Source organism: Bubalus kerabau, chromosome 16 (genome assembly GCF_029407905.1).
Source record: "Bubalus kerabau isolate K-KA32 ecotype Philippines breed swamp buffalo chromosome 16, PCC_UOA_SB_1v2, whole genome shotgun sequence".
In the NCBI taxonomy this organism is placed as follows: Eukaryota; Metazoa; Chordata; class Mammalia; order Artiodactyla; family Bovidae; genus Bubalus; species Bubalus kerabau.
The window spans coordinates 73,441,203-73,463,740 of record NC_073639.1 but is presented as its reverse complement, the minus strand read 5'-3'; the positions used below and the strand labels follow the sequence as shown (position 1 = coordinate 73,463,740).

The window sequence follows — 22,538 nt, the reverse complement described above, 5'->3', positions numbered from 1 at the left end:
CTCCTGGGCTGCCTGCTACTTAGCCTGAGGTCACAGACTGGTCTCAAGGCGCACAGGTGCCCCCTGTAGACACAGTCTAGCGGTTCCCTGCTGAGAGCTGGAACACTCATCCGGCCCCCGGACATCTAGTTAAATCTGATATTCAGAGAAATACTGAATAACTTTTAGTATAAGTATATCCTAGGCATTATTTGGGACATACAGATAACTGAAAACATTTGTGGTTCACCTGCAATTCAGACTTAACCTGGTTGACCCAGCCTGCCAGCAGCTGGAGAAGAGGCAGAAATGTGGGCAGAGGCCTGTGTGATCTGAGTCTTCTCCTTCCTCACTCTGAGCCTCAGTTTCTCCACCTGGTCCCCTACAGACCCCATGGGAACAGGAGCCAGTGTGGAGAGACAAGGAGCTCAGCTGCTCACTGGACGGCTGGGAAGGGTGGCAGGGGGCCAGGCAGGTTGGCTGAACCTTCAGAAAGATGAGAGACTCAGGCCCCAGGGCCCTCTCTGTAGATACCCCTGGCCCAGGCCTGGGGGTACAGGGCACTAGGAAAGGGTCTTCTTTTCCTTGTTTTATTTAGACGATTTCATTATGAAGCCCAGAAAGGTCTACAAATAAATAAAACAGATAACACCCACATACCCACCCCTCAGCTCACAAATGAAAACTGACCCAGGCAGCAGAGCCTTCCCCTGCCGCTCGCCCCAGCCTTTCTTGGCGTTGGCTTTGTCCACTGTGTCCATCTGCAGCCCAGATGCTGTCCTTATCTGGACTGCTGAGGTGGGGGTGGCCACAGAGCTGGCGAAGGCAGGTCCCAATGTTAAAAGTTGCCTCTCAAGCCAGGCAGGCCGGGGATGGTGGTGAGGGCTCCCTGGGGCCGGTCTCCTAACACGTGCCCTGTTCTGCACCCCCACCCACCCCTTGCAGGTGTCTGAGATGCCGCTGCCACAGAAGAAGCGCTGGGAGTCCATGGCCAAGGGGCTGGTGCTGGGAGCACTCTTCACCAGCTTCCTGCTACTGCTGTACTCCTATGCCGTGCCCCCGCTGTACACTGGCCTGGCTTCCACGTGAGTGGCCCTGCTGGGCAGCTGAGGGCTGAGGGTAGCGGAGGGTTGGCTCCTACTCTCATGACAAGGGCTACCTCCTGGGTCGCCACCCTGTGACCTGCATCATGCTATTTGGGGTAGAAGTTCCACTGAAGGCAGGGAACTCACTGTGGAACCCTGAGCCTCGGTGTCCTCATCTGTGAAGTGGGTGTGCTAACAGAGCCGGACATGGAGCGTAAGAATAAAATATCAGCATCTGCACGGTGGGCTCCAGCAGGGCCGGGAGGTGGGGATGCCCAGTCCAAGAGCACTCGGCTGGCACAGGCCTGGATTCAAACTGCGGTCTGCCTGCCTCCAAGCCTGGCTCCTAACCATGAGGTCATCCTGCCTCCCCATTGGCCTGATCACCTACCCAAGCCTGTGCCCTTAGTTGGAGGTATTAAGTCGAACTAGAGGAAATGCCCATTTTTGCATGCAGGGTTTCATGTGGTCCAGCCTAATACGAACTCATGATAAATGTACATCACAGTGGCCACGAATGAGACTTGTTCTTGTCCTCACAGCAACACCACAAAGAGGGTTACTGTCCCCATTTCACAGAAGAGGAAAGTAAGGCCAGATAGGCCAAACCATTGACCTAAGCCTTGCAACCTGGAACACAGGCCCATCTGGTCCCCCGGCTCCCTGACCATGGCGAGTCCCTGGGGTACCCCCCTCCCCCCTCCCTCCCAGCCACCTGCTCTGTAGACCCGGGGTGGAGGGGCCGGCAGGCCGAATCCTGAGGCTCTGCCACCCCTCCATCCCCAGCAGGACCCCCGAGGGCGCAGCATCCTGCTCCCCGGCCTCGAGTGAGCCAGTGGCTCCCACCTCGGCCAATGGCTGGGCGGGAGGCTGCCAGCCGCGGCGGGACATCGTGTTCATGAAGACGCACAAGACGGCCAGCAGCACGCTGCTCAACATCCTGTTCCGCTTCGGCCAGAAGCACGGGCTCAAGTTCGCCTTCCCCAACGGCCGCAACGACTTCGACTACCCCGCCTTCTTCGCGCGCAGCCTGGTGCAGGACTACCGGCCCGGGGCCTGCTTCAACATCATCTGCAACCACATGCGCTTCCACTACGACGAGGTGCGGGGCCTGGTGGCGCCCAACGCCACCTTCATCACCGTGCTCCGCGACCCCGCCCGCCTCTTCGAGTCCTCCTTCCACTACTTCGGCTCCGTGGTGCCCTTCACGTGGAAGCTCTCGGGCCGCGACAAGCTGGCCGAGTTCCTGCAGGACCCCGACCGCTACTACGACCCCCGCGGCTACAACGCCCACTACCTCCGCAACCTGCTCTTCTTCGACCTGGGCTACGACAGCGACCTGGACCCCGGCAGCCCGCAGGTGCAGGAGCACATCCTGGAGGTGGAGCGCCGCTTCCACCTGGTGCTGCTGCAGGAGTACTTCGACGAGTCGCTCGTGCTGCTCAAGGACCTGCTGTGCTGGGAGCTGGAGGACGTGCTCTACTTCAAGCTCAACGCCCGCCGCGCCTCGGCCGTGCCGCGCCTCTCGGGCGAGCTGTACCGGCGCGCCACGGCCTGGAACGTGCTGGACGCGCGCCTCTACCGCCACTTCAACGCCAGCTTCTGGCGCAAGGTGGAGGCCTTCGGGCGCGAGCGCATGGCTCGCGAAGTGGCCGCCCTGCGGCGCGCCAACGAGCGCATGCGCCGCATCTGCATCGACGGCGGCCACGCGGTGGACGCTGCGGCCATCCAGGACTCGGCCATGCAGCCCTGGCAGCCGCTGGGCGCCAAGTCCATCCTGGGCTACAACCTCAAGAAGAGCATCGGGCAGCGGCATGCGCAGCTCTGCCGGCGCATGCTCACGCCGGAGATCCAGTACCTGATGGACCTGGGCGCCAACCTGTGGTTCATCAAGCTCTGCAAGTTCATCCGGGACTTCCTGCGGTGGTGACGCCAGGGCGCCCGCCGAGGAGGGCCCGGCGGGGGTCTCGCCGGCGATCCCTCTGCGGCCTCTCTTGGTGCCACCCCAGTTCCTGGGGTGAGGTGGGGCTGTTCGCAGGGATGCCACCAGTCAAGGACTGGGCCCACGGAACACAGGACCTAACTGAGAGCAGTATTTGACTAATTAGAGTTGTTGTTGTTGTTTAATTAAATCCCCCTACCCTCCACCCAAAAAGAATGTTCTATTTTCTGGCTCCCCTTAAATGGGAGACTTCAGAAGTAAAAGAATTTGATGTGTTTTTGTTAATCAGCCTCAGTGGTGCTGACTGGCGCGGCCCTGGTGTGTGTGTGTGTGTGGGGTGTGACTGGTGGGGATTGGGGGACCCCAAGGGAGTGCAGTGGGCACCTGCGGACAGAGCCCAGGGGTTCAGAGCCCAGGGGTGGGGTGGAGTTTGGTGTGTATCTGTCACATGCTGAAGCCCTTTGTGTTTGAAGGACTCCCGTGAGGTCCCAAGACCTAGAAGATCATGTGGGGGTGTGTGTGTGTGCATGAGAGTGACAGGGAGGTGGGGAGCACTTAGCACGCCCTGGACCCAGGCTAAGGGCTCCTCCCCCAATCTCATCAGTCCTCACAATAACCCTTTGAGATAGGCGCAGTCGCCATCCCATATATGCATGTGGGACTGACCTTCTGAAAACAGAACGAATTGCTTGAGATTTACGTTGCAGGATGAATCAGACCCCGGTACTAAACCATCTCCCCAGGATCCCAAACCCTTTCCACAGCCAATGTCTGTTCACCCTGTCCCTGCCGGCTCCCTCTCCCCCACTGACCTCTCCAGGCTGCCTCATCCTCTGCTTGTGCTCCAAGCCTCCCTCGGTCCTGGATTTACCCTCCCATCCTAGGGTTCAGTTATCCAAAAAAAAAAAAAAAGGTATTTATTAGCTGTCGGTTGTGCACCCCAGCCTTGAGCTGGTCCTGAGCAGACAGCACTCAGCAAGATGACCCAGGCCCTGCTGGAGCTCACGTCCAGAGAGCAGCCATGCACGTCAAGTGTGATCAATCAGGGTGGGGATTTGTCAGCTCAAACCACCTGCCTCCCTAGGCCTCCTCAAGGGGACAAAGGCCCTTCCTTAGGTCTCTCACCAGGAGCCAGCAGCCAGATGTGGAAGGCAGAAATTGCAGCCAGGGGACTCTTGGAGACCTGTTTGTGCCAGGCTCCAAACCAAGTGCTTATATATCTTATCCGAATATGTACAGCATCGTAGCTTTAGAGACCAAAGTTCAGAGAGGTTAAGTGACCTTCCCAAGGTCACACAGCTAAGAGTGCCAGGGTCAGAATTCGAAGCCAGATAAGTCAGCCCGAGTGATCACTCACCTCCCTGGGCTTGAGTCAGTCCTCCTACTGGAGTGAGCTTCTGGTCCAAGCAGGGTAAGAAGGAGTGAGGGTGACCGACTGTTTCAGTTCCTGGGGCCGACCCGGTTTCAGCCCTGAATGCTCCACACTGCAGCAAACACCTCAGCCCTGGGCAACCAGGACTTCCGGTCGGCAGGGACCGGTTTGACCCCACCAACCGCCTGGGGCTACTGCCTGCACCCTCATAGTGTTCCTTGTAGCAAGAGATTAGCACACCCTCGGAGTCTTTATTTTATTCATAAGGAGAGATATAAGCGAAAATAAATAAAACTGACAATAGCTAGGTGATTTGCAGGAAATGCTGTAACTGACCCCACATTTATTAGAGAATTTTCCCTCCGTTTATTAATCAGAGAGAGATGTGACTGAGTGCAATATTGTAACTTTCTGGCTCGTGGAACCCCGTAATTCTATTTCTGTGGAACCCTAAGGGCCTAGAAATGCCAATACTAACCTGATATATTATTTCATTATTTATTATTATGAATATTGGCACTTTTAGGCCCTTTAGGGGATCCAAGGAGAACAAATCTGGCCGTTAGCACATGCTAAGAACATAAATTACTTTATTAGCATTGATCATCTGCCTGGTTTGTTTTCAAATCAGTATAGTTCTTAACTCACATATTAACATAATTAACATTTTGATCATGAGTAGTTGCCAGATGCTGGGCAACCAGCCTGTGCCCAGCACTGTGCCACGTGGGAACACGCACAATAGCCTTTGCTGCCCCGAGAAGGTGATGGAGACGCAGAGAAGCAGAGCCGCCAGCCCAGGGTCACCCAGTCAGCCAACCAGAGAGGCAGGACGCAAACCCAGGTCAGTCAGCTGCCAAGCTGGTGCTCGCAGCCCCCAGACCTTCAGCACCTTCCAGTTGGCCACCTCAGCCTCAGGACTGAAGGGCTTTTCCGTGGCGGGTCAAATAGGTCTCCAAGTGGCTCTGCAAGGGGGTCGCCTTCAGGAAGTGGACTGCTCTTGCTACACCTGGACAGCAGAGGGCGCCATGGTACCGAGTTTAGTCTCTTCGGGTTCTGCCGTAACTGGCCAGAGGGGGCGACCCGAAGGCCAGACCCGTGAAAGCCGTGGCAGGGATCAAGGCTGCCCCCAGGGGAACATTCAGTGAAACCACTTGTTCGTCTCTTATGCTGAACTGTATCCCCTGAAAAGACATGCTGGAGTCCTACCTCGCAGTTCCCTGTGACTGGCGTTTGGAAACAGGGTCTTTGTACATATAACAAGCAGAGACGAGGTCCTCGGTGTGGACCCTAATCCAGCATGGCTGGTGTCCTGATGAGACGTGGGAGTGTCATGTGAACACACATGGACGCACAGGGACCGCGCCACGCGAAGATAGGCAGAGGTTGGCGTGATGCAGCTGCCAACCTAGGAACGCCAAGGGTGACGGCCACCTCCGGAAGCTAAGAGGCAATGAAGGATTCTCCCAGAGTTTCAGAGGGAACGTGGCCCCGTGATGTCAGACTTCCAGCCTCCAGATCTGTGAAAGAATAAACTCCTGTTGTTTGAAGCCACCCAGTCTGTTGGGACTTTGTTAAGGCAGCCCCAGGGCACTAACACACTCTCCCGGGTCAGGACTCTGCCCCTCACCTGGGCCCCTCCTTTCGTCCCTCCCTCAGGCTCGCCCCTAAGAGCCCCCCTCCGCCTGTAGCCAGAGGCCATCCTCTGCTCCGAGCCCCTCCCCCACCATGGTCCCTGCATCCCCTCACGAGAAACCAGGCAGCCGCATGCCTCTGGGGCTTTGCACATGCTGTTCCTATGGTGTAAAGCCCCCTTCCCTTTGCAGGCCTCACACTGTTACATGTTTTCAAAGCTCGCTCTGCCTTCTGTCTCTGGGCACCCTTCTCTGACAACCCAGTCCCCAGGCTGGTTCAGGGCCTCCGGGCTGCACATCTCAGCTCGGCTAGCCCAGGGTCAGAGCCGTGGATCTGCCTGTCTGCGAGGCCCCTCCAGGCCAGGGCCTGGGTCTTATGGACACAGCCAGCCTCCAGTGGCCAGGCCAGTGCCTGACACACAGTCAGCTCTTAATAAATGTTGAAAGACAGAGGAAAGGGTCCAGTGATTAGGATTCCACACTTCCATGGCAGGGGCATGGGTGCAAATCTTGGGACTAAGATCCTGCAGGCTGCATGGTCGAGAAAAAGGAAAATAGGGAGAAAAATGGGAAGGAAGAGAAGAAAGGAGGTAGGGAGAAGGTGAAAAAGAGGGAGAGCCAATAGGGCAGCGGGAAGAGAGGGAGCTATTTCACCCTTGAGGGCCTACTCCACACCTGTCCTAACTGACCTGGTCCCTTATCCCTGCGGAGGCTAACACCTTAGCCAAGGCACAGGAGTGCAGGGCTGGTTTCATTAGCAGAGAACTCACGTGACCCTGGGGCAGGGCCCAGTCAGGGGGCAAGTTGAGGCAGGGAGTCTGAAGAGGGGGTGCCCCTCGGCACCCACAGGCACCAGAGACCCATATAAGAAACGAAAAGGGAGAGGCGGCCCCTTCCAGCTTCCCTTGCCATCACTTCTTTCAGATCAGATCAAATCAGTCACTCAGTCGTGTCCGACTCTTTGCGACCACATGAATCCCAGCACGCCAGGCCTCCCTGTCCATCACCAACTCCCGGAGTTCACTGAGACTCATGTCCATCGAGTCAGTGATGCCATCCAGCCATCTCATCCTCTGTCGTCCCCTTCTCCTCCTGCCCCCAATCCCTCCCAGCATCAGAGTCTTTTCCAATGAGTCAACACTTCGCATGAGATGGCCAAAGTTCTGGAGCTTCAGCTTTAGCATGATTCCTTCCAAAGAAATCCCAGGGCTGATCTTCAGAATGGACTGGTTGGTCCTCCTTGCAGTCCAAGGGACTCTCAAGAGTCTTCTCCAACACCACAGTTCAAAAGCATCCATTCTTCGGCGCTCAGCCTTCTTCACAGTCCAACTCGCACATCCATACGTGACCACAAGAAAAACCATAGCCTTGACTAGACGAACCTTTGTTGGCAAAGTAATGTCTCTGCTTTTGAATATGCTATCTAGGTTGGTCATAACTTTCCTTCCAAGGAGTAAGCGTCTTTGAATTTCATGGCTGCAGTCACCATCTGCAGTGATTTTGGAGCCCAGAAAAATAAAGTCTGACACTGTTTCCACTGTTTCCCCATCTATTTCCCATGAAGTGATGGGACCGGATGCCATGATCTTCCTTTTCTGAATGTTGAGCTTTAAGCCAACTTTTTCACTCTCCACTTTCACCTTCATCAAGAGGCTTTTGAGTTCCTCTTCACTTTCTGCCATAAGGGTGGTGTCATCTGCATATGAGGTTATTGATAGTTCTCCCGGCAATCTTGATTCCAGATTGTGTTTCTTCCAGTCCAGCGTTTCTCATGATGTACTCTGCATATAGGTTAAATAAACAGGGTGACAATATACAGCCTTGACGTACTCCTTTTCCTATTTGGAACCAGTCTGTTGTGCCATGTGCAGTTCTAACTGTTGCTTCCTGACCTGCATACAAATTTCTCAAGAGGCAGATCAGGTGGTCTGGTAGTCCCATCTCTGTCAGAATTTTCCAGAGTTTATTGTGATGCACACAGTCAAAGGCTTTGGCATAGTCAATAAAGCAGAAATAGATGTTTTTCTGGAACTCTCTTGCTTTTTCCATGATCCAGTGGATGTTGGCAATTTGATCACTGGTTCCTCTGCCTTTTCTAAAACCAGCTTGAACATCAGGAAGTTCACAGTTCACATATTGCTGAAGCCCGGCTTGGAGAATCTTAAGCATTACTTTACTAATGTGTGAGATGAGCGCAATTGTGCGGTAGTTTGAGCAGTCTTTGGCATTGCCTTTCTTTGGGATTGGAATGAAAACTGACCTTTTCCAGTCCTGTGGCCACTGCTGAGTTTTCCAAATTTGCTGGCATATTGAGTGCAGCACTTTCACAGCATCATCTTTCAGGATTTGGAATAGCTCAACTGGAATTCCATCACCTCCACTAGCTTTGTTCGTAGTGATGCTTTCTAAGGCCCACTTGACTTCACATTCCAGAATGTCTGGCTCTAGGTCAGTGATCACACCATCGTGATTATCTGGGTCGTGAAGATCTTTTTTGTACAGTTCTTCTGTGTATTCTTGCCATCTCTTCTTAATATCTTCTGCTTCTGTTAGGTCCATACCATTTCTGTCCTTTATCAAGCCCATCTTTGCATGAAATGTTCCTTTGGTATCTCTGATTTTCTTGAAGAGATCTCTAGTCTTTCCCATTCTGTTGTTTTCCTCTATTTCTTTGCATTGATCTCTGAAGAAGGCTTTCTTATCTCTTCTTGCTATTCTTTGGACCTCTGCATTCAGATGTTTATGTCTTTCCTTTTCTCCTTTGCTTTTCACTTCTCTTCTTTTCACAACTATTTGTAAGGCCTCCCCAGACAGCCATTTTGCTTTTTTGCATTTCTATTCCATGGGGATGGTCTTGATCCCTGTCTCCTGTACAATGTCATGAACCTCAGTCCATAGCTCATCAGGCACTCTATCTATCAGATCTAGGCCCTTAAATCTATTTCTCACTTCCACTGTATAATCATAAGGGATTTGATTTAAGTCATACCTGAATGGTCTAGTGGTTTTCCCCACTTTCTTCAATTTCAGTCTGAATTTGGCAATAAGGAGCTCATGATCTGAGCCACAGTCAGCTCCTGGTCTTGTTTTTGCTGAGTGTATAGAGCTTCTCCATCTTTGGCTGCAAAGAACATAATCAATCTGATTTTGGTGTTGACCATCTTGTGATGTCCATGTATAGAGTCTTCTCTTGTGTTGTTGGAAGAGGGTGTTTGTTATGACCAGTGCATTTTCTTGGCAAATCTCTATTAGTCTTTGCCCTGCTTCATTCCATATTCCAAGGCCAAATTTGCCTGTTACTCCAGGTGTTTCTTGACTTCCCACTTTTGCATTCCAGTCCCCTATAATGAAAAGGACATCTTTTTTGGGTGTTAGTTCTAAAAGGTCTTGTAGGTCTTCATAGAACCGTTCAACTTCAGCTTCTTCAGCGTTACTGGTCGGGGCATAGACTTGGATTACTGTGATATTGAATGGTTTGCCTTGGAAACGAACAGAGATCATTCTGTCATTTTTGAGATTGCGTCCAAGCACTGCATTTCGGACCCTTTTGTGGACCATGATGGCTACTCCATTTCTTCTGAGGGATTCCTGCCCACAGTAGTAGATATAATGGTCATCTGAGTTAAATTCACCCATTCCAGTCCATTTCAGTGTGCTGATTCCTAGAATGTCGCCATTCACTCTTGCCACCTCTTGTTTGACCACTTCCAATTTGCCTTGATTCATGGACCTGACATTCCAGGTTCCTATGCAATACTGTTCTTTATAGCATCGGACCTTGCTTCTATCACCAGTCATATCCACAGCTGGGTATTCTTTTTGCTTTGGCTCCATCCCTTCATTCTGTCTGGAGTTATTTCTCCACTGATCTCCAGTAGCTTATTGGGCACCTACTGACCTGGGGAGTTTCTCTTTCAGTATCCTATCATTTTGCCTTTTCATACTGTTCATGGGGCTCTCAAGGCAAGAATACTGAAGTGGTTTGCCATTCCCTTCTCCAGTGGACCACATTCTGTCAGATCTCTCCACCATGACCTGCCCACCTTGGGTTGCCACATGGGCATGGCTTAGTTTCATTGAGTTAGTCAAGGCTGTGGTCCTAGTGTGATTAGATTGACTAGTTTTCTGTGAGTATGGTTTCAGTGTGTCTGCCCTCTGATGCCCTCTTGCAACACCTACCATCTTACTTGGGTTTCTCTTACCTTGGGCGTGGGGTATCTCTTCACGGCTGCTCCAGCAAAGCGCAGCCAATGCTCCTTACCTTGGACGAGGGGTATCTCCTCACCGCTGCCCTTCCTGACCTTCAACGTAGGATAGCTCCTCTAGGCCTTTGGCAAGCTCTTATTGAGCACCTACTGTGTACACTGTGGGAGTGTTTGTCTCGGACAAGTACCTACTGCGTGCAGGTCCCGTGCACACACGAGCCCCCCGTGTCCTGGTTTTGGGCTCTGGCTTTCTTGTCCGGAGCTGGGGCAGCTGACTAGCCAGGAGTCCGCTGTCACCCCTCACCCGAGGCCAGGTGTGACCCAGCTCCAGGCGACACATCCATCTGCTGGATCTGGGCCTGGGAAGTTCTCTCCTCTCCCCTGAAGCCTCGTGCCCTCAAGGCTGTGATGAGTCCTGGGCAGTTGCTCCAGACACATGGGGCGGCCCCTGGAGCCCGGGGCACACAGTGAGGTTCCAGGCCTCTGTCGGGGGCGAGTGGTGGCCTTCCTGGCTCAAGGAGGCTCCTGCTGGGAACACAGGAGCCGGGGGTGGGGGCCGGGAGGCAGGGTGGAGAGCAGCCCCTGGGTGCGTGACGACAGGCGGTGTCAGCTTTCAACATGCTGTGGGGCACGCTTTGCTGCCCTTGTTTCACAGAGGAGGATGTGAATCCAGGCCAGTCAAGGGTCAGTGCCCTAGGCACCCGGCAAGGACTGACCTCGGCCAGGAAGAGAGGACAGGCCTGGCAGGAAGGGGCGGGGCTAGCAGCTCAGCAGAAGACAGGAGAGCCTGCAGGGAGACACACAGTGGGGCCTGCACTCAGGACCAGGGAGCCGGAGCCCACACCGCCGTGGGCAGCATGAGTGGGCACGTGGGTGACCTGAGCCCCTCGCAGGAGAGGGCGCTGGCCCAGGTGAGTGTGGCAGGGGGTGGGGGAGGGGAGAGTGCTACACGGGCCTCAGTTTCTCCTAATGCCCCAGGGGCCCCTGATTCCCTCTGAGCTCTGTACCCCCAGGTCTCTTCCCAACTCTGAGGGCTTGGAGACCAGTGTCTACACTAGCGCTATCTGATAGAAACAACGTGAACCACAAATGCGGGCCACCTATGTCACTTCAAAGTTTCTAACAGCCACATTAAAACATGGAAAAGAAACAAGTGAAATCAATTCTGATAATATATTTTGCTCATTTACTTTTGGCCGGACTGTAGGATCTTAGTTGCCGGACCAGGAACTGGGCCTCGGCAGTGAAAGCCGTGTCCCAACCACTGGACTGCAGGGGAATTCCCTATAATATATTTAACCCGATAGAGCCAAGTTGTTATCGTTGCAACAACGATATGTAATCAATATGTAATCAATTGCAACAACCTGTAATCAATATAAAAAGGGTTGCTGAGAATTTTTTGGTACTAAGTCTTCAGAATCCCGCGTGTATCTCATACTCACGGCAGATGTCGATTTAGACTGGCCACGTCTCAGACATTAGTGGCCACTCTATTGGACCCTACAGGTGAGCGCTGCTGGGGTGGCAGGTCCCAGCCTTAGCTATGATCTGGGGGACGCAGGAGCGGGCAGGCGTCCTTTCTAGCTCGTTGGGTTTGAACACGGCAAGTGAGGGCTCCAGGCACAGTCGCTCACCTCAGTAGCATGGAGGGAGGCCCTGAATCCTGCCTTTGAAGAATTCTACATCTGAAAGAGGGCAGATTCCAGCTAGGCTGGGAGAATAAGTCCTCTTACAAGACAACTGGGGTCAAGGATTAGGTCCAGGGGCCTCTCTGGCCGTCCTGTGGTTGGGACTCGTTGCTTTCGCTGCGAAGGGCCCGGGTTAGATCCCTGGTCCAGGAACGAGGGTCCCACAAGCCCCGTGGCTCAGCCAAAACAAACAAACAGAATTAGGTCCAGATGTTGGCAGAGCAGGTCATGTGAGCCTCAGATTCCTCCCTTGGGCGAGGGATGGGTGTACTAGCGGTACCCTGTCAGGATGAATCAAGTGATTAGCTCAGGGCCAAACACTCCCTTGTGCTTCTTCCTTTCTTTAAATATATGTTAAACAAAATTCTTCCTTTGGCTGCGCCGGTTCTTAGTTGTGGCATGCTCGGTCTTTGTTGCAGCATGTGAGATCTCGTTCTCTGACCAGGGATCAAACCCAGGTCCCCTGCGTTGGGAGCTTGGAGTCTTATGCACTGGACCACGAGGGAAATCCCTTCCTTGTGTTTCTGAGGACAGAGGTTATCAGCTCATTTGGGGCTGGGGGGCCCAGAGCTAGTTCTTTGACCCTCCGATTTGGAGTCGAAGGAGACTGAAATGCAGGAAGAGGAGAATGACTCAGGCCAGACGGCACTGGGACTGCTGAGTCCTGGTCCAGGTCCATGAGTCCCGAGAGCTGGCTATGTCTCAGAGTCAGTGACATTCACGCTGAAGTGGCACCCTCAGCCCCTGGAGAGGGCTGGGGCCCAGCTAAACTGCCCCATCGCCTCCCGGGGCCTGTCTGCAGAGGGTCTTCTCAGGCTGGGTGGAATCACCCCTCATTCAGGCCTGGGTGATGGGGTGTGGATCAAACACACGATTTGCCTCTTGCTGTGTGATGCTGGGCAAATTGCTCCACCTCTCTGAGCCTAGATTCCATGTCACCTACCCTCCCACCTGAATTGACCTGGGGGCTCCCTGAGAGTGGAGAGCTGGGCCCTTAGGAGGACCCACCCTGCTCCCATGGGTGTAAGGGAAGAGTCAGCCCTATAAATCTCATTTATTCCACATTTCAGGGAATTCCCTGGCAGGTCCAGAGGTCGGGACTCTGCAATCTCACTACTGAGGGCCTGGGTTCAGTCCCTGGTTGGGAACTACGATCTCACGAGCCTCATGGTGCAGCCAAAATAAAAAAGGAAAAGAAAAAAAAAATCTACATCTCATCCTCTCTTTGGGCAACTGGTTCATCATTATTGTCCCATTTCCCAAAGGGAGGAAGGGAACTGTTGTGACTTGGCCCAGGCCTCGGCTCCCCCAGCACACGTGGGCCCCCTTTACTCAGACACCCCGTTTCCCGCGGGCTCTGCAGGCCTGTGGCACCGGCCTGTCCCCTGCAGCCGTGGGGTACCGCGGAGCCCTGCCCACCCAGGTCTCTCCCCGCTCTGCCCTCAGTTCCAGGAGAACGTGCAGGATATCCTGGCCGTCCTGCCCAGCACCGACGACTACTTCCTGCTCCGCTGGCTCCGAGGTGAGCATGGACGGTAACATGAGCTGAAGGTCAAGGGCATACGAGGTCTCTCTTGTTGTGTCACAAGTTGCCGCAAATCACAGGCATTGGAAGCAACCGCACATATGTATTATCTGTGTACACAGTTTCTGTGTACAATTTTAATTTCTAATTGAGTAAGTATCAACAGATATAACCTAAATAAACAAAACTTCATTGGCATCCTCAATGATGTTTGAGAAGGAAGAGGCTCTTGATTTACATAATTCCTGGCTCTGTGATTCCACCAGATACAGAGGGTCTGATCTCTTCAGGGTTTTAGAGCATTAGGAAACAAACCCTGGGCACAACATGGTCCCCAGGGCCCTGACAGTGGCCATGGATGTGGCAGGGACTCCACGTGCTATTTCTCTGGACACCTTCTCTTCCTAGCTTCCTCTTGGGTAGTGCCTTCTTTGTCTACTGGCACCACCAAGGCCCACCCAGGGGCACACCCATTGCCATCAGCCCAGGGAATCAGGGAGGCAGGAGGTAAGGGGGCCAGGGGACCCTCCCAGCCCCCGGCTAGCCACAGCCTGACCCTTCCAAGGTAGCCCCCAGCACTGGGCACCCAGAGCCTTCTTCCTTGAGCTCTTCGACTCTTCCCAGCACCTCTGAGTGGACAGTAACCCTGAGGCTAGTAACCCACCGAGGGGCACAAGCTAGGATCACTGCCCCCAGGAGTCCACAACCACCACCCTATCTCCTCCTTGCAGCTCGGAGCTTTGACCTGAAGAAATCAGAGGCCATGCTGCGGAAGGTGAGGGCAACACCTGCCCGGCCCCGTTTCTTGCCCTTTGTGGCAGCTTAGCTCCCGGGCCAGGGATTGAACGTGGGCCTTCAACCATGAAAGCCCGGAGTCCTAACCACTGGACTGCCAGGAATTCCCTGTCTTTTCTTCTTTCCATCCTTCTTCCTTCTTTCTTTTCCTCTTCCCTTCCTTCCTTCCTTTCTTGCAACGACCATTTGTTGCACCTCAAAGTTGAGCCTCGCTGGTTCTCGCACTGGGGAGAGTGCAGTGGTGGAAAGAGAGAGAAAAGAAACCAGATCAATAAATAGACAAGGCAATTTCTGAGAGTGGAAATTGCAGCCTAGACAGTAAGGCAGAAAGAAGTGAGGGAGGGCAGGAAGGCCTTCCTTGCCAAAGGGTGATGTGTTGGCCCCGGCACGAATGCCCATAAGGAGGCAGCCGTGTCATGACTGGAGACAGGGCAGAGCCGTGCAAAGGCCCTGAGGTGCGGGCGAGCTGGAGTAACCCAGGCGCACAGGAGGCTGTGGCCTAGAGAGAAAGGGGAGAGATGCAGCTGAGTGGGTGGCCCAGGCCCATCCCCGGGGACCCAGCAGGCCACCGAGGGAGTCTAGGCTTTTGACTAAGGGTGACTGGGAGCTGGGCTTAGGGTTAGGGTTAGTCTGACCCTGCTTGTGGGGCTCCCTGGAAAGCCATGTGTGGACTGGAGCCTGGGGACCAGGAGGGATGACTCAGGGAGAGGCAGCTACGGATGCGGGCTTCATGTGGTCCTTTCTGAGTCTTTCTGTCCTCATCCATGTCAGACCCCATCTTCTCCGTCCCCCTTGCATCCCCACCCTCAGTTCTGGTCCATGGAGCCCGGGATGCCCTGGCGGGCCCTCAGTGGTTGCGGGCAGCGGGGCCTGGCCTGGCATCCCTGGGTCCCCGCAGACTCTTTGGCTCAGGAGGGGTCTTCAGCTCCGCCCCACCCTCCCTTGTCTCTAGCATATGAAGTTCAGGAAGCAACAAGATCTGGACAACATCCTCGCGTGGCAGCCCTCGGAGGTGAGCCCCCGGCACCCTGCCTGCCCCAGACCCCGGCTCTCCATCAAACCCGCCCCCACCGCCCAGCCCCGCTCTCTCGTGCATCCATCCAGGTGGTCAGGCTGTACGAGCCCAGTGGCTTCTGCGGCCACGACAGGGAGGGCAGCCCCGTCTGGTACCACATCATCAGGGGCCTGGATCTCAAGGGCCTCCTCCTCTCCGTCTCCAAACAAGAGCTGCTCAGATTCAACTTCTGGAGCCTGGAGCTGCTCCTGCGAGACTGTGAGCAGCAGAGCCAGAAGGTGGGGGTCCCAGGGCCCCCCCATCCCCCTGGGCCGCCGAAATCTGGCCCCCTCCAAGAACCCCCAGCACTGGGCACCTGCCTCCCTGAGCTCCTCGGCTCCTCCCAGCACCTCCGAGTAGACACGGTTCGGGTGACCTGCCTTCCCAGGGGCAGACGATGGGAGGGTGCCCCTCGGGACGGCCCTGTCTCCCTGCACTTGGCTTCCTGGCATGAAACCTCCACGCCAGGATAAGCTGGGCCCAGCCCTACTTCCTGTGGGCTGTGGGGGGCACAGACCCTCCTGGGGTCTCACCTCTCAGCATTCCTTTGCAGTTGGGGAAGAAAGTGGAGAAAATCTCGACTGTTTTTGATTTCGAGGGGCTGAGCCTGAGACATCTGTGGAAGCCAGGAGTGGAGCTTGTCCAGGAGGTGAGGGAGCCCTACCCAGGGGGCTGGCTGTCCCCTCGCCTGGGTCTCTGCCCCTCGCTTGCTGGTGTGGGCCGTGTGTGGGGAGGTTCTCTAACTCCACCCACAGGTTTGTGGCTCCTTTTTTTTCTTTTTCAAATATTTACGTATTTATTTATTTTGGCTGTCAGATCTTTGTGGAGCACAGACTTCTCTCTAGTTGAGGCTTGTGGGATCTTAGTTCCTTGACCAGGGATCCAACCCACGCTCCCTCCAGTGGAGGGTGGATTCTTGACCCACTGGACCATCACGGAAGACCCTGCAGGGATCCTCTCAAACCCCAAGTCTCTTAGGGCTGTGCCAAGCCACAGCCATCACCTCAGTATCACCACCGCACGTCCGGGAGGTCACAACAACAGGGCTCGGTCCCCAGGCTGGTCAGGGTCCCCGTGGGTATCCCTTCCCCTCTGATCCTCCCTCCCCGCTCACCCCTCTCTTAACTGGGAGGGGGCTGGGAGCAAGTCATCTTCAGGACTCCTGAGGAAGGAAGGGAGACCCTGATCAGATCTGCCTCCCCCGGGGCAGCTAGCCTGCCTTTTCTTTCTGCTCAATCCAGGATAGCAGAGAACCTAAAAATTTTAACATTTCAAGAACCACCACGAGCGACTTCCCTGGCGGTCCAGTGGTTAAGATTCCACGCTTCCAGTGCAAGGAGCACAGGTTCAATCCCTAGTTGGGAAACTAATCCCATAAACTGTGCGACGAGGTCCCCCAAAAAAAGAACCACCATGAAAACGTAATAAATTGAGAACACCAGACTCAAAAGGCCACATATATTCCCTTGATGTGAAATATCCAGTTTAGGTAAATCCATAAGAGACAGAAAGCACGCTGGTAGTCAACCAGGGCTGCAGGGAGTGGGGAAGGGTGACTTCTAATGGTGCGGGGTTTCTTCCGGCGTGGCGAGAATATTCTGCCAACTAGACAGTGCCGATGGGTGCACAGCCTGGTGAATACACGGAAGCCCCTGAACTCTACACTGTGAAAGGGTGAAACTTATGGTATGTAAATTATACTCCAATTAAAACAAAAAAGCCATGCCTTGCCACTTTGAATGTTTCTCATCCTGGAAGCATTTTGTTCCCAAAGCCACATAGAGGGGAACCTTCCAGAGACCTGACTGAGGGGGATGTTTTTGGTCTGCAGGAGGTGGGGTCATCCCCTGGAAATCTGTCAAGAATTTGCACTCGTGGCTTCGGGGGGCGTGTCTGTGACGGGGACCCAACAAACCGGACAGGGGGAGTTCCTCTTGTCTGGGCGGCTTTTGGGGTGTCTGGAGAGGCCTCAGGGGCCTTAAGGGGGCGGCATTTAGGCACCTGCATCTTGTGCATTGACCTGAGTTTGACCCTACAGTTTTTCTCGGCACTTGAGGCAAACTACCCTGAGATTTTGAAGAATTTAATTGTTGTGAAGGGTGAGTGAACCAGTTCCGCATATGCATAAGTGGGGGTGGGGGGCGGTGCAGGGGACACGGAGGCAAGGAGGCAGGGAAAGGAGACCCCAGGAAACTCTGAAACAGTGCCTGTCTCAGCCCCCAAGCTCTTCCCGGTGGCCTTCAACCTGATCAAGCCGTACATCACTGAGGAGACGCGCAGGAAGGTGCTGATCCTTGGAGGTGAGTGGGCAGCTCCTCTGCAGCTCAGAGCCTGAGCTGAGGGCGGCCCCTCCGCAGACCTGACTGCTCCCGAATACAAGGGCACCAGGCTCGGGGACACAGCTGCTCTGGGGGACCCACTCCCTTAGGCAGCAACTGTTGAGGCCAATGTGTCCACCTGCCAGAGAGCTGAGGGGCCAGGAGGGCTCTGAGAGACCCCCAGAGGCAGCCTATGGGAGGGCCCCCAATTCTGGATTGAGAGATGTGAATTTGAGGGATGACTTTGTCTGTTATGAGCTGCAAGTGGGCTGAGTCACCAGCTCTGTCTGGGTCTCAGATCCCTCATGCTTCCCTGTAAAATGGGGAGCATAAGAGGCAGGTTTTTCAAATTACACGTGTGCTCAGCTGCTCAGTCGTGTCCAACTCTTTGCGACTCCGTGCACTGTAACCTGTCAGGCTCCTCTGTCCATGGGATTCCCCAGGCAAGAATACTGGAGTGGGGTGCCATTTCCTCCTCCAGGAGATCTTCTGGACCGAGGGATTGAACCCCCGTCTCCTGCATTGGCAGGCGGATTCTTTACAATTATGTTACCTGTGAGCTGCAACTGGGCTGAGTCACCGGCTCTGAGTCTCAGATTCCTCAGTTTGCGCCCATAAAATGGGGAGAAAAAGACGCAGGTTTTCCAAATTACATAACTGATAAAATTTGGAAATTTTGAAAAATATAGAAATATATAAAGAAGAAAGAATAAATCCTGTCTCTCAAGGAACTATTATTAACACGTACTATCTTTTCAAAGAAATTCATTTTAAAAAAATGGGTTCATACCACATTATACTCTTTTAGAACCTACCTTTTTCACATACCATGTGATAAACTTTATTCTATTTTGGTAAAGTCCAAAATTTTGGTTGTTTGTAATTTTTTTTTTTTTTATCATTAGGGAAGAGTGAGGTGTGAAGATGCTTATAGATGAATCTTTGTACACATCCTTAATTTTTTTCCATAAAATAATAGCCTAGAAATGAAGAGTTCTTTTCCCTTAAAGGAGAATGCATGGGAAGTCTGTTTCATTTCTGTGTCCACACTGCCCCCAGGGCATGCTGGGAGTTCACCTCTGCTTCCTCCCACTTTGCTCCCATAATGTTCTCATTCCTTTGTGGACCACCCTTGGCTTCTCAGAGCAGTGTTGGGGGAGGAGGGCTGATACACTCTACCCCCCAGTTCTGAGAGTGCTGGAGCTGCAGGAGCTGAGGGCAGGGACTGACTGGAAGGCTGAGTTCAGTCTCCGAGGGTAAGGGAAGCCCAGGGTAGAGCCAGCCAGTGCTCAGCCTCACGCTCCAGGAGACACTGATCTGAGTCCCTGCAAAGATGCTGGTCCAGTGGTTAGACTCAGCGCTTTTATTGCCGAGGTCCCGGGTTCGATCCCTGGTCAGGGAACTAAGATCCCACAAACTACGTGGCATGGCCAAAAAAAAAAAAAAAGATGCCTCATGGGCCAACACCTGGACGGATAGGGGTGGGTACCAGAGCTGAAGGGGCAGGAACTGGTCACACAGACACTGTGGACCTAGATCTTCTTAGCTTCTGTCCTGGAGGCGCTGAGAGTATGTGGGAGGCAGGGGGAGGCTGTCATATGGACAGGACGGCCCTGGACTTGGCCCCACTTCCCTCTGTTGAACCCCCGACCCCCCCACAGAGCCCCACTTTTGTCCCCACAGGCAACTGGAAGCAAGAGTTGCTGAAATTCATCAGCCCCGACCAGCTGCCCGTGGAGTTCGGGGGGACCATGACCGACCCCGATGGCAACCCCAAGTGCCTGACCAAGGTCCGGTGCCCAGAGGACAGGCAGGGAGGGGAGATGGCCGTGGTGCGATGCCCGCTCACCACCCTTGCCTGCAGATCAACTACGGGGGCGACGTGCCCCAGCATTACTACCTGCGCAACCACGTGAGGGTGCAGTACGACCACCAGGCGACCGTGGGCCGAGGCTCCTCCCTGCAGGTGGACAACGAGATCCTGTTCCCGGGCTGCGTGCTCAGGTGGGCAATGCGCCCCCCACACACACCTGGGTGTGGTCGACAGGGGCCTGGAGCCCAGGCAGGTGGCAGTCAGTGGGGCCATGTCTCCTGCAGGTGGCAGTTCGCATCGGACGGAGGGGACATCGGCTTCGGGGTTTTCCTGAAGACCAAGATGGGGGAGCGGCAGCGGGCTGCGGAGATGACGGAGGTGCTGGCCAGCCAGCGCTACAATGCCCACATGGTGCCCGAGGACGGGAGCCTCACCTGCACGGAAGCCGGCGTCTGTGAGTGTTGGCAGGGATGGCTCCTCTTGGACCTGGGTGTGGGGGGCAGGTGCATTGCCGTGCATCAGGTCCCACCAGGTAGGGGGCCCTGGCTCGGGCTCTTGGGTGTGGTAGTGGCACCCAGGTCTAGTACCTGCACAGGAGGGCGAGGTCCCAGGTGGGCGTCCTCTCTGAATGTCTGTCCCGCCAACACAGACGTCCTGAGGTTTGACAACACCTACAGCCTGATCCACCCCAAGCACATCAGCTACACCGTGGAGGTGCTGCTCCCGGACCAAACCTCCCTGGAGAAGATAGAGCAATTCTAGACAAGCCTCGCGGTTCCCACACCCTCCTCTGTGGCCTCGAGGTCCGCAGTGAGCTCACAGCCTTCCCTAGCCAGACTGCCCTCCAAGCTCCCCAGGAACGGGGATGCTACCGAGCTGGTCCCAGCCCATCTGTCACACTGGGTCTGCATCTTTGGATCTGCCGGGACTGTGGCAGCCAGCAAAGCAACAGAAACTCTCCAGCCCCTGTGACTCAAGCTCAGAGAAAACTCGTGGCCCCTTTTCTACCAACCGATACTGAGTCGGGAGTTCCCGTTCGGAAATTCATTGTGTTAAAACAAAAAAAAAGTGCAGGGCTTCCCTGATGGCTCAGTGGTAAAGAATCTGCTTGCCAAAGAGGGAGACACAGGTTTGATCCCAGACCCGGGAAGCTCCCACATGCCACAGAGCAGCTGAATCCATGCACCGCAGCTACTGAGCCTGCGCTCTGGAGTTCAGGGGCCGCAACTACTGAAGCGTGAGCGCCCGAGAGCCCGCGCTCCGCAAGAGAGACCACCACAACCGGAGGCCTAAGCAGCGCAACTAGGCAGTGGCCTTCCGCTCGCTGCGACTGGAGGATAGCCCACGCACAGCAGTGAAGACCCAGCACGGCCAAAAGTAAATAAATAAATACTTTAAAAAAGAAAGAAAATGTGAAACGTAATATGACCGACAGAACTGGAAACAATTGCCATTTAAAAGATAATGCATTACTCATAGTTCCCAAGAGGAGAGGGCATGGATGCCACAGGGGATCACCCGGAGAAACAGTGGGCGTGGGGGGTGAGTGGTCATGAGGTGGAAGGAGGGGGAGGACCTGTGGGCAAAAGCCTTTGTTATGGTTTCCCCAGAAGGAATGGGTGAGGCGGGGTCAGCAGGCCTAGAATTGGCTATTTTGAGTGATTTCCTCAGGCTCTGGGGCCAAGGGGTTGTCCCACTTGTCTGGAACCTGGTTCTGGGTACCAGTTGCCCTGAGTTTGAGTCTGATACAGGAGGAGGCGGGAGTGTGGGCTCTGTATTTGAAAAGCACACCCGTGGGCAAGACTCTCTCTTATTGTTCAGTCGCTCAGTCGTGGCCAACTCTTTGCGACCCCACGGACTGCAACACGTCAGGCTTCCCTGTCCTTCACTATCCCTTGGAGCTTGCTCAGACTCCTGCTCAACAAGTCAGTGATGCCATCCAACTGTCTCATCCTCTATCACCCCCTTCCCTTCCTGCCCTCAGTCTTTCCCAGCATCAAGGTCTTTGACTCTCTCTCTAGGAACGGCTCTCCCTGGGAGGGGTGGTCCCTCCAGGGTCAGCAAAGCCCCAGGTGTCAAAGCTTCAGAACACAGAAAATAGGAGACGTGATTAATACACTTGCCTAGCAAGCAGCTGTGCCGCTGCCCCTCTGAATGCACATTCCTTCCCCATCGAGAAAGAACTCTTGGCTCACACGCTCCCCTTCCTAGTGTGAAGGTATCTAAGAACTGGTTCACCTGCTCAGCCTCCATCCTCTCAGGGACTCCCCTGGTGGTCCAGAGGCTAAGACTCCAACTCCGAATGCAGGGTGCTTGGGTTCGATCCCTGGTCAGGGAACTAGATCCCTCATGCTGCAGCTGATGTCCCTGAATCAAAACCAAGACCTGATGCAGTTAAAAAAAACAACAAGAAAGAAAGAAATTGCATTTTGTTTCAACAGAGTTGAGTTCAGTTTATGCCAGGTTCTCTTCCCTATTTCGATAGCTAATGCTTCATAAAATCCATCTTTACCTCTTTAACTAGCGTTTGACTTTGTTTATCTTTGATACTACCCAGCCAGACACGGTTGATACAGGAAGTGTCCACCCTTGTGGAAAGTTCTACTGAGTAGTGATGTACATCGTGGGGTGTACAAGGTGGCCTTCTGAGAAGAGGACCACCAGAGACAAACTGAGCCTTCATCTCAAAAGTCATGCCTCCAGAGAGCCCCACCAATGAGGCAGGGTAGAGAGAAATCAGACCAATGATTAATAAAAATAGGAAAGCATAGAAAGATATTGGAGAAGAAGGAAAGGGGCATTCAAAGTTGTAAACAAACAAACTATGCATAAAAAGTGTGAAGTTTCAAAGTCTGATCGAGGTAACAAGTGAAGTTGAGCTATGAATAGTAAATTCAGCCTGATAACCATCAGTTGAGGCTTTAATCACCTTGGTAGAAACCGCCAGATATATGCCACCCAATCCAGAGTTAATTGGACAATAACTCAAAGCTTTGATACCAAGAAATATCTAAAACATTTTTACTTTTCCATTTGGATCTATGGAGATTTAAAGTTCCAACACAACAGTGGAAAACAAATATTGAAATTTAAAGATGTCAAAGAATACAGTTGTAACCCAAGGA

At 53.9% G+C, this 22,538-nt stretch overlaps 2 protein-coding genes across 3 annotated transcripts; both read left to right on the top strand.

Annotated features, from left to right (window-relative positions):
- Positions 1-930: 930 nt before the first annotated feature.
- Positions 931-3,281, top strand: LOC129629905 (galactosylceramide sulfotransferase-like). Its single transcript, XM_055550120.1, has 2 exons — positions 931-1,064; positions 1,854-3,281. The coding sequence occupies exons 1-2, from the start codon at positions 934-936 to the stop codon at positions 2,992-2,994; spliced, it is 1,272 nt and encodes a 423-aa protein (XP_055406095.1). The 5' UTR covers positions 931-933; the 3' UTR covers positions 2,995-3,281.
- Positions 3,282-10,988: 7,707 nt separating this feature from the next.
- On the top strand, positions 10,989-20,809 carry LOC129629545 (putative SEC14-like protein 6). 2 transcript variants are annotated; one of them, XM_055549614.1, is made up of 12 exons: positions 10,989-11,128; positions 13,355-13,430; positions 14,165-14,208; positions 15,181-15,240; positions 15,333-15,521; positions 15,881-15,931; positions 17,321-17,381; positions 17,499-17,582; positions 19,284-19,390; positions 19,465-19,604; positions 19,698-19,867; positions 20,063-20,809. In XM_055549614.1, the coding sequence occupies exons 1-12, from the start codon at positions 11,075-11,077 to the stop codon at positions 20,173-20,175; spliced, it is 1,149 nt and encodes a 382-aa protein (XP_055405589.1). In that variant the 5' UTR covers positions 10,989-11,074; the 3' UTR covers positions 20,176-20,809. The 2 variants fall into 2 exon arrangements, with proteins under 2 accessions (XP_055405589.1, XP_055405588.1); XM_055549613.1 differs by having other exon boundaries at positions 15,836-15,931.
- Positions 20,810-22,538: the final 1,729 nt, after the last annotated feature.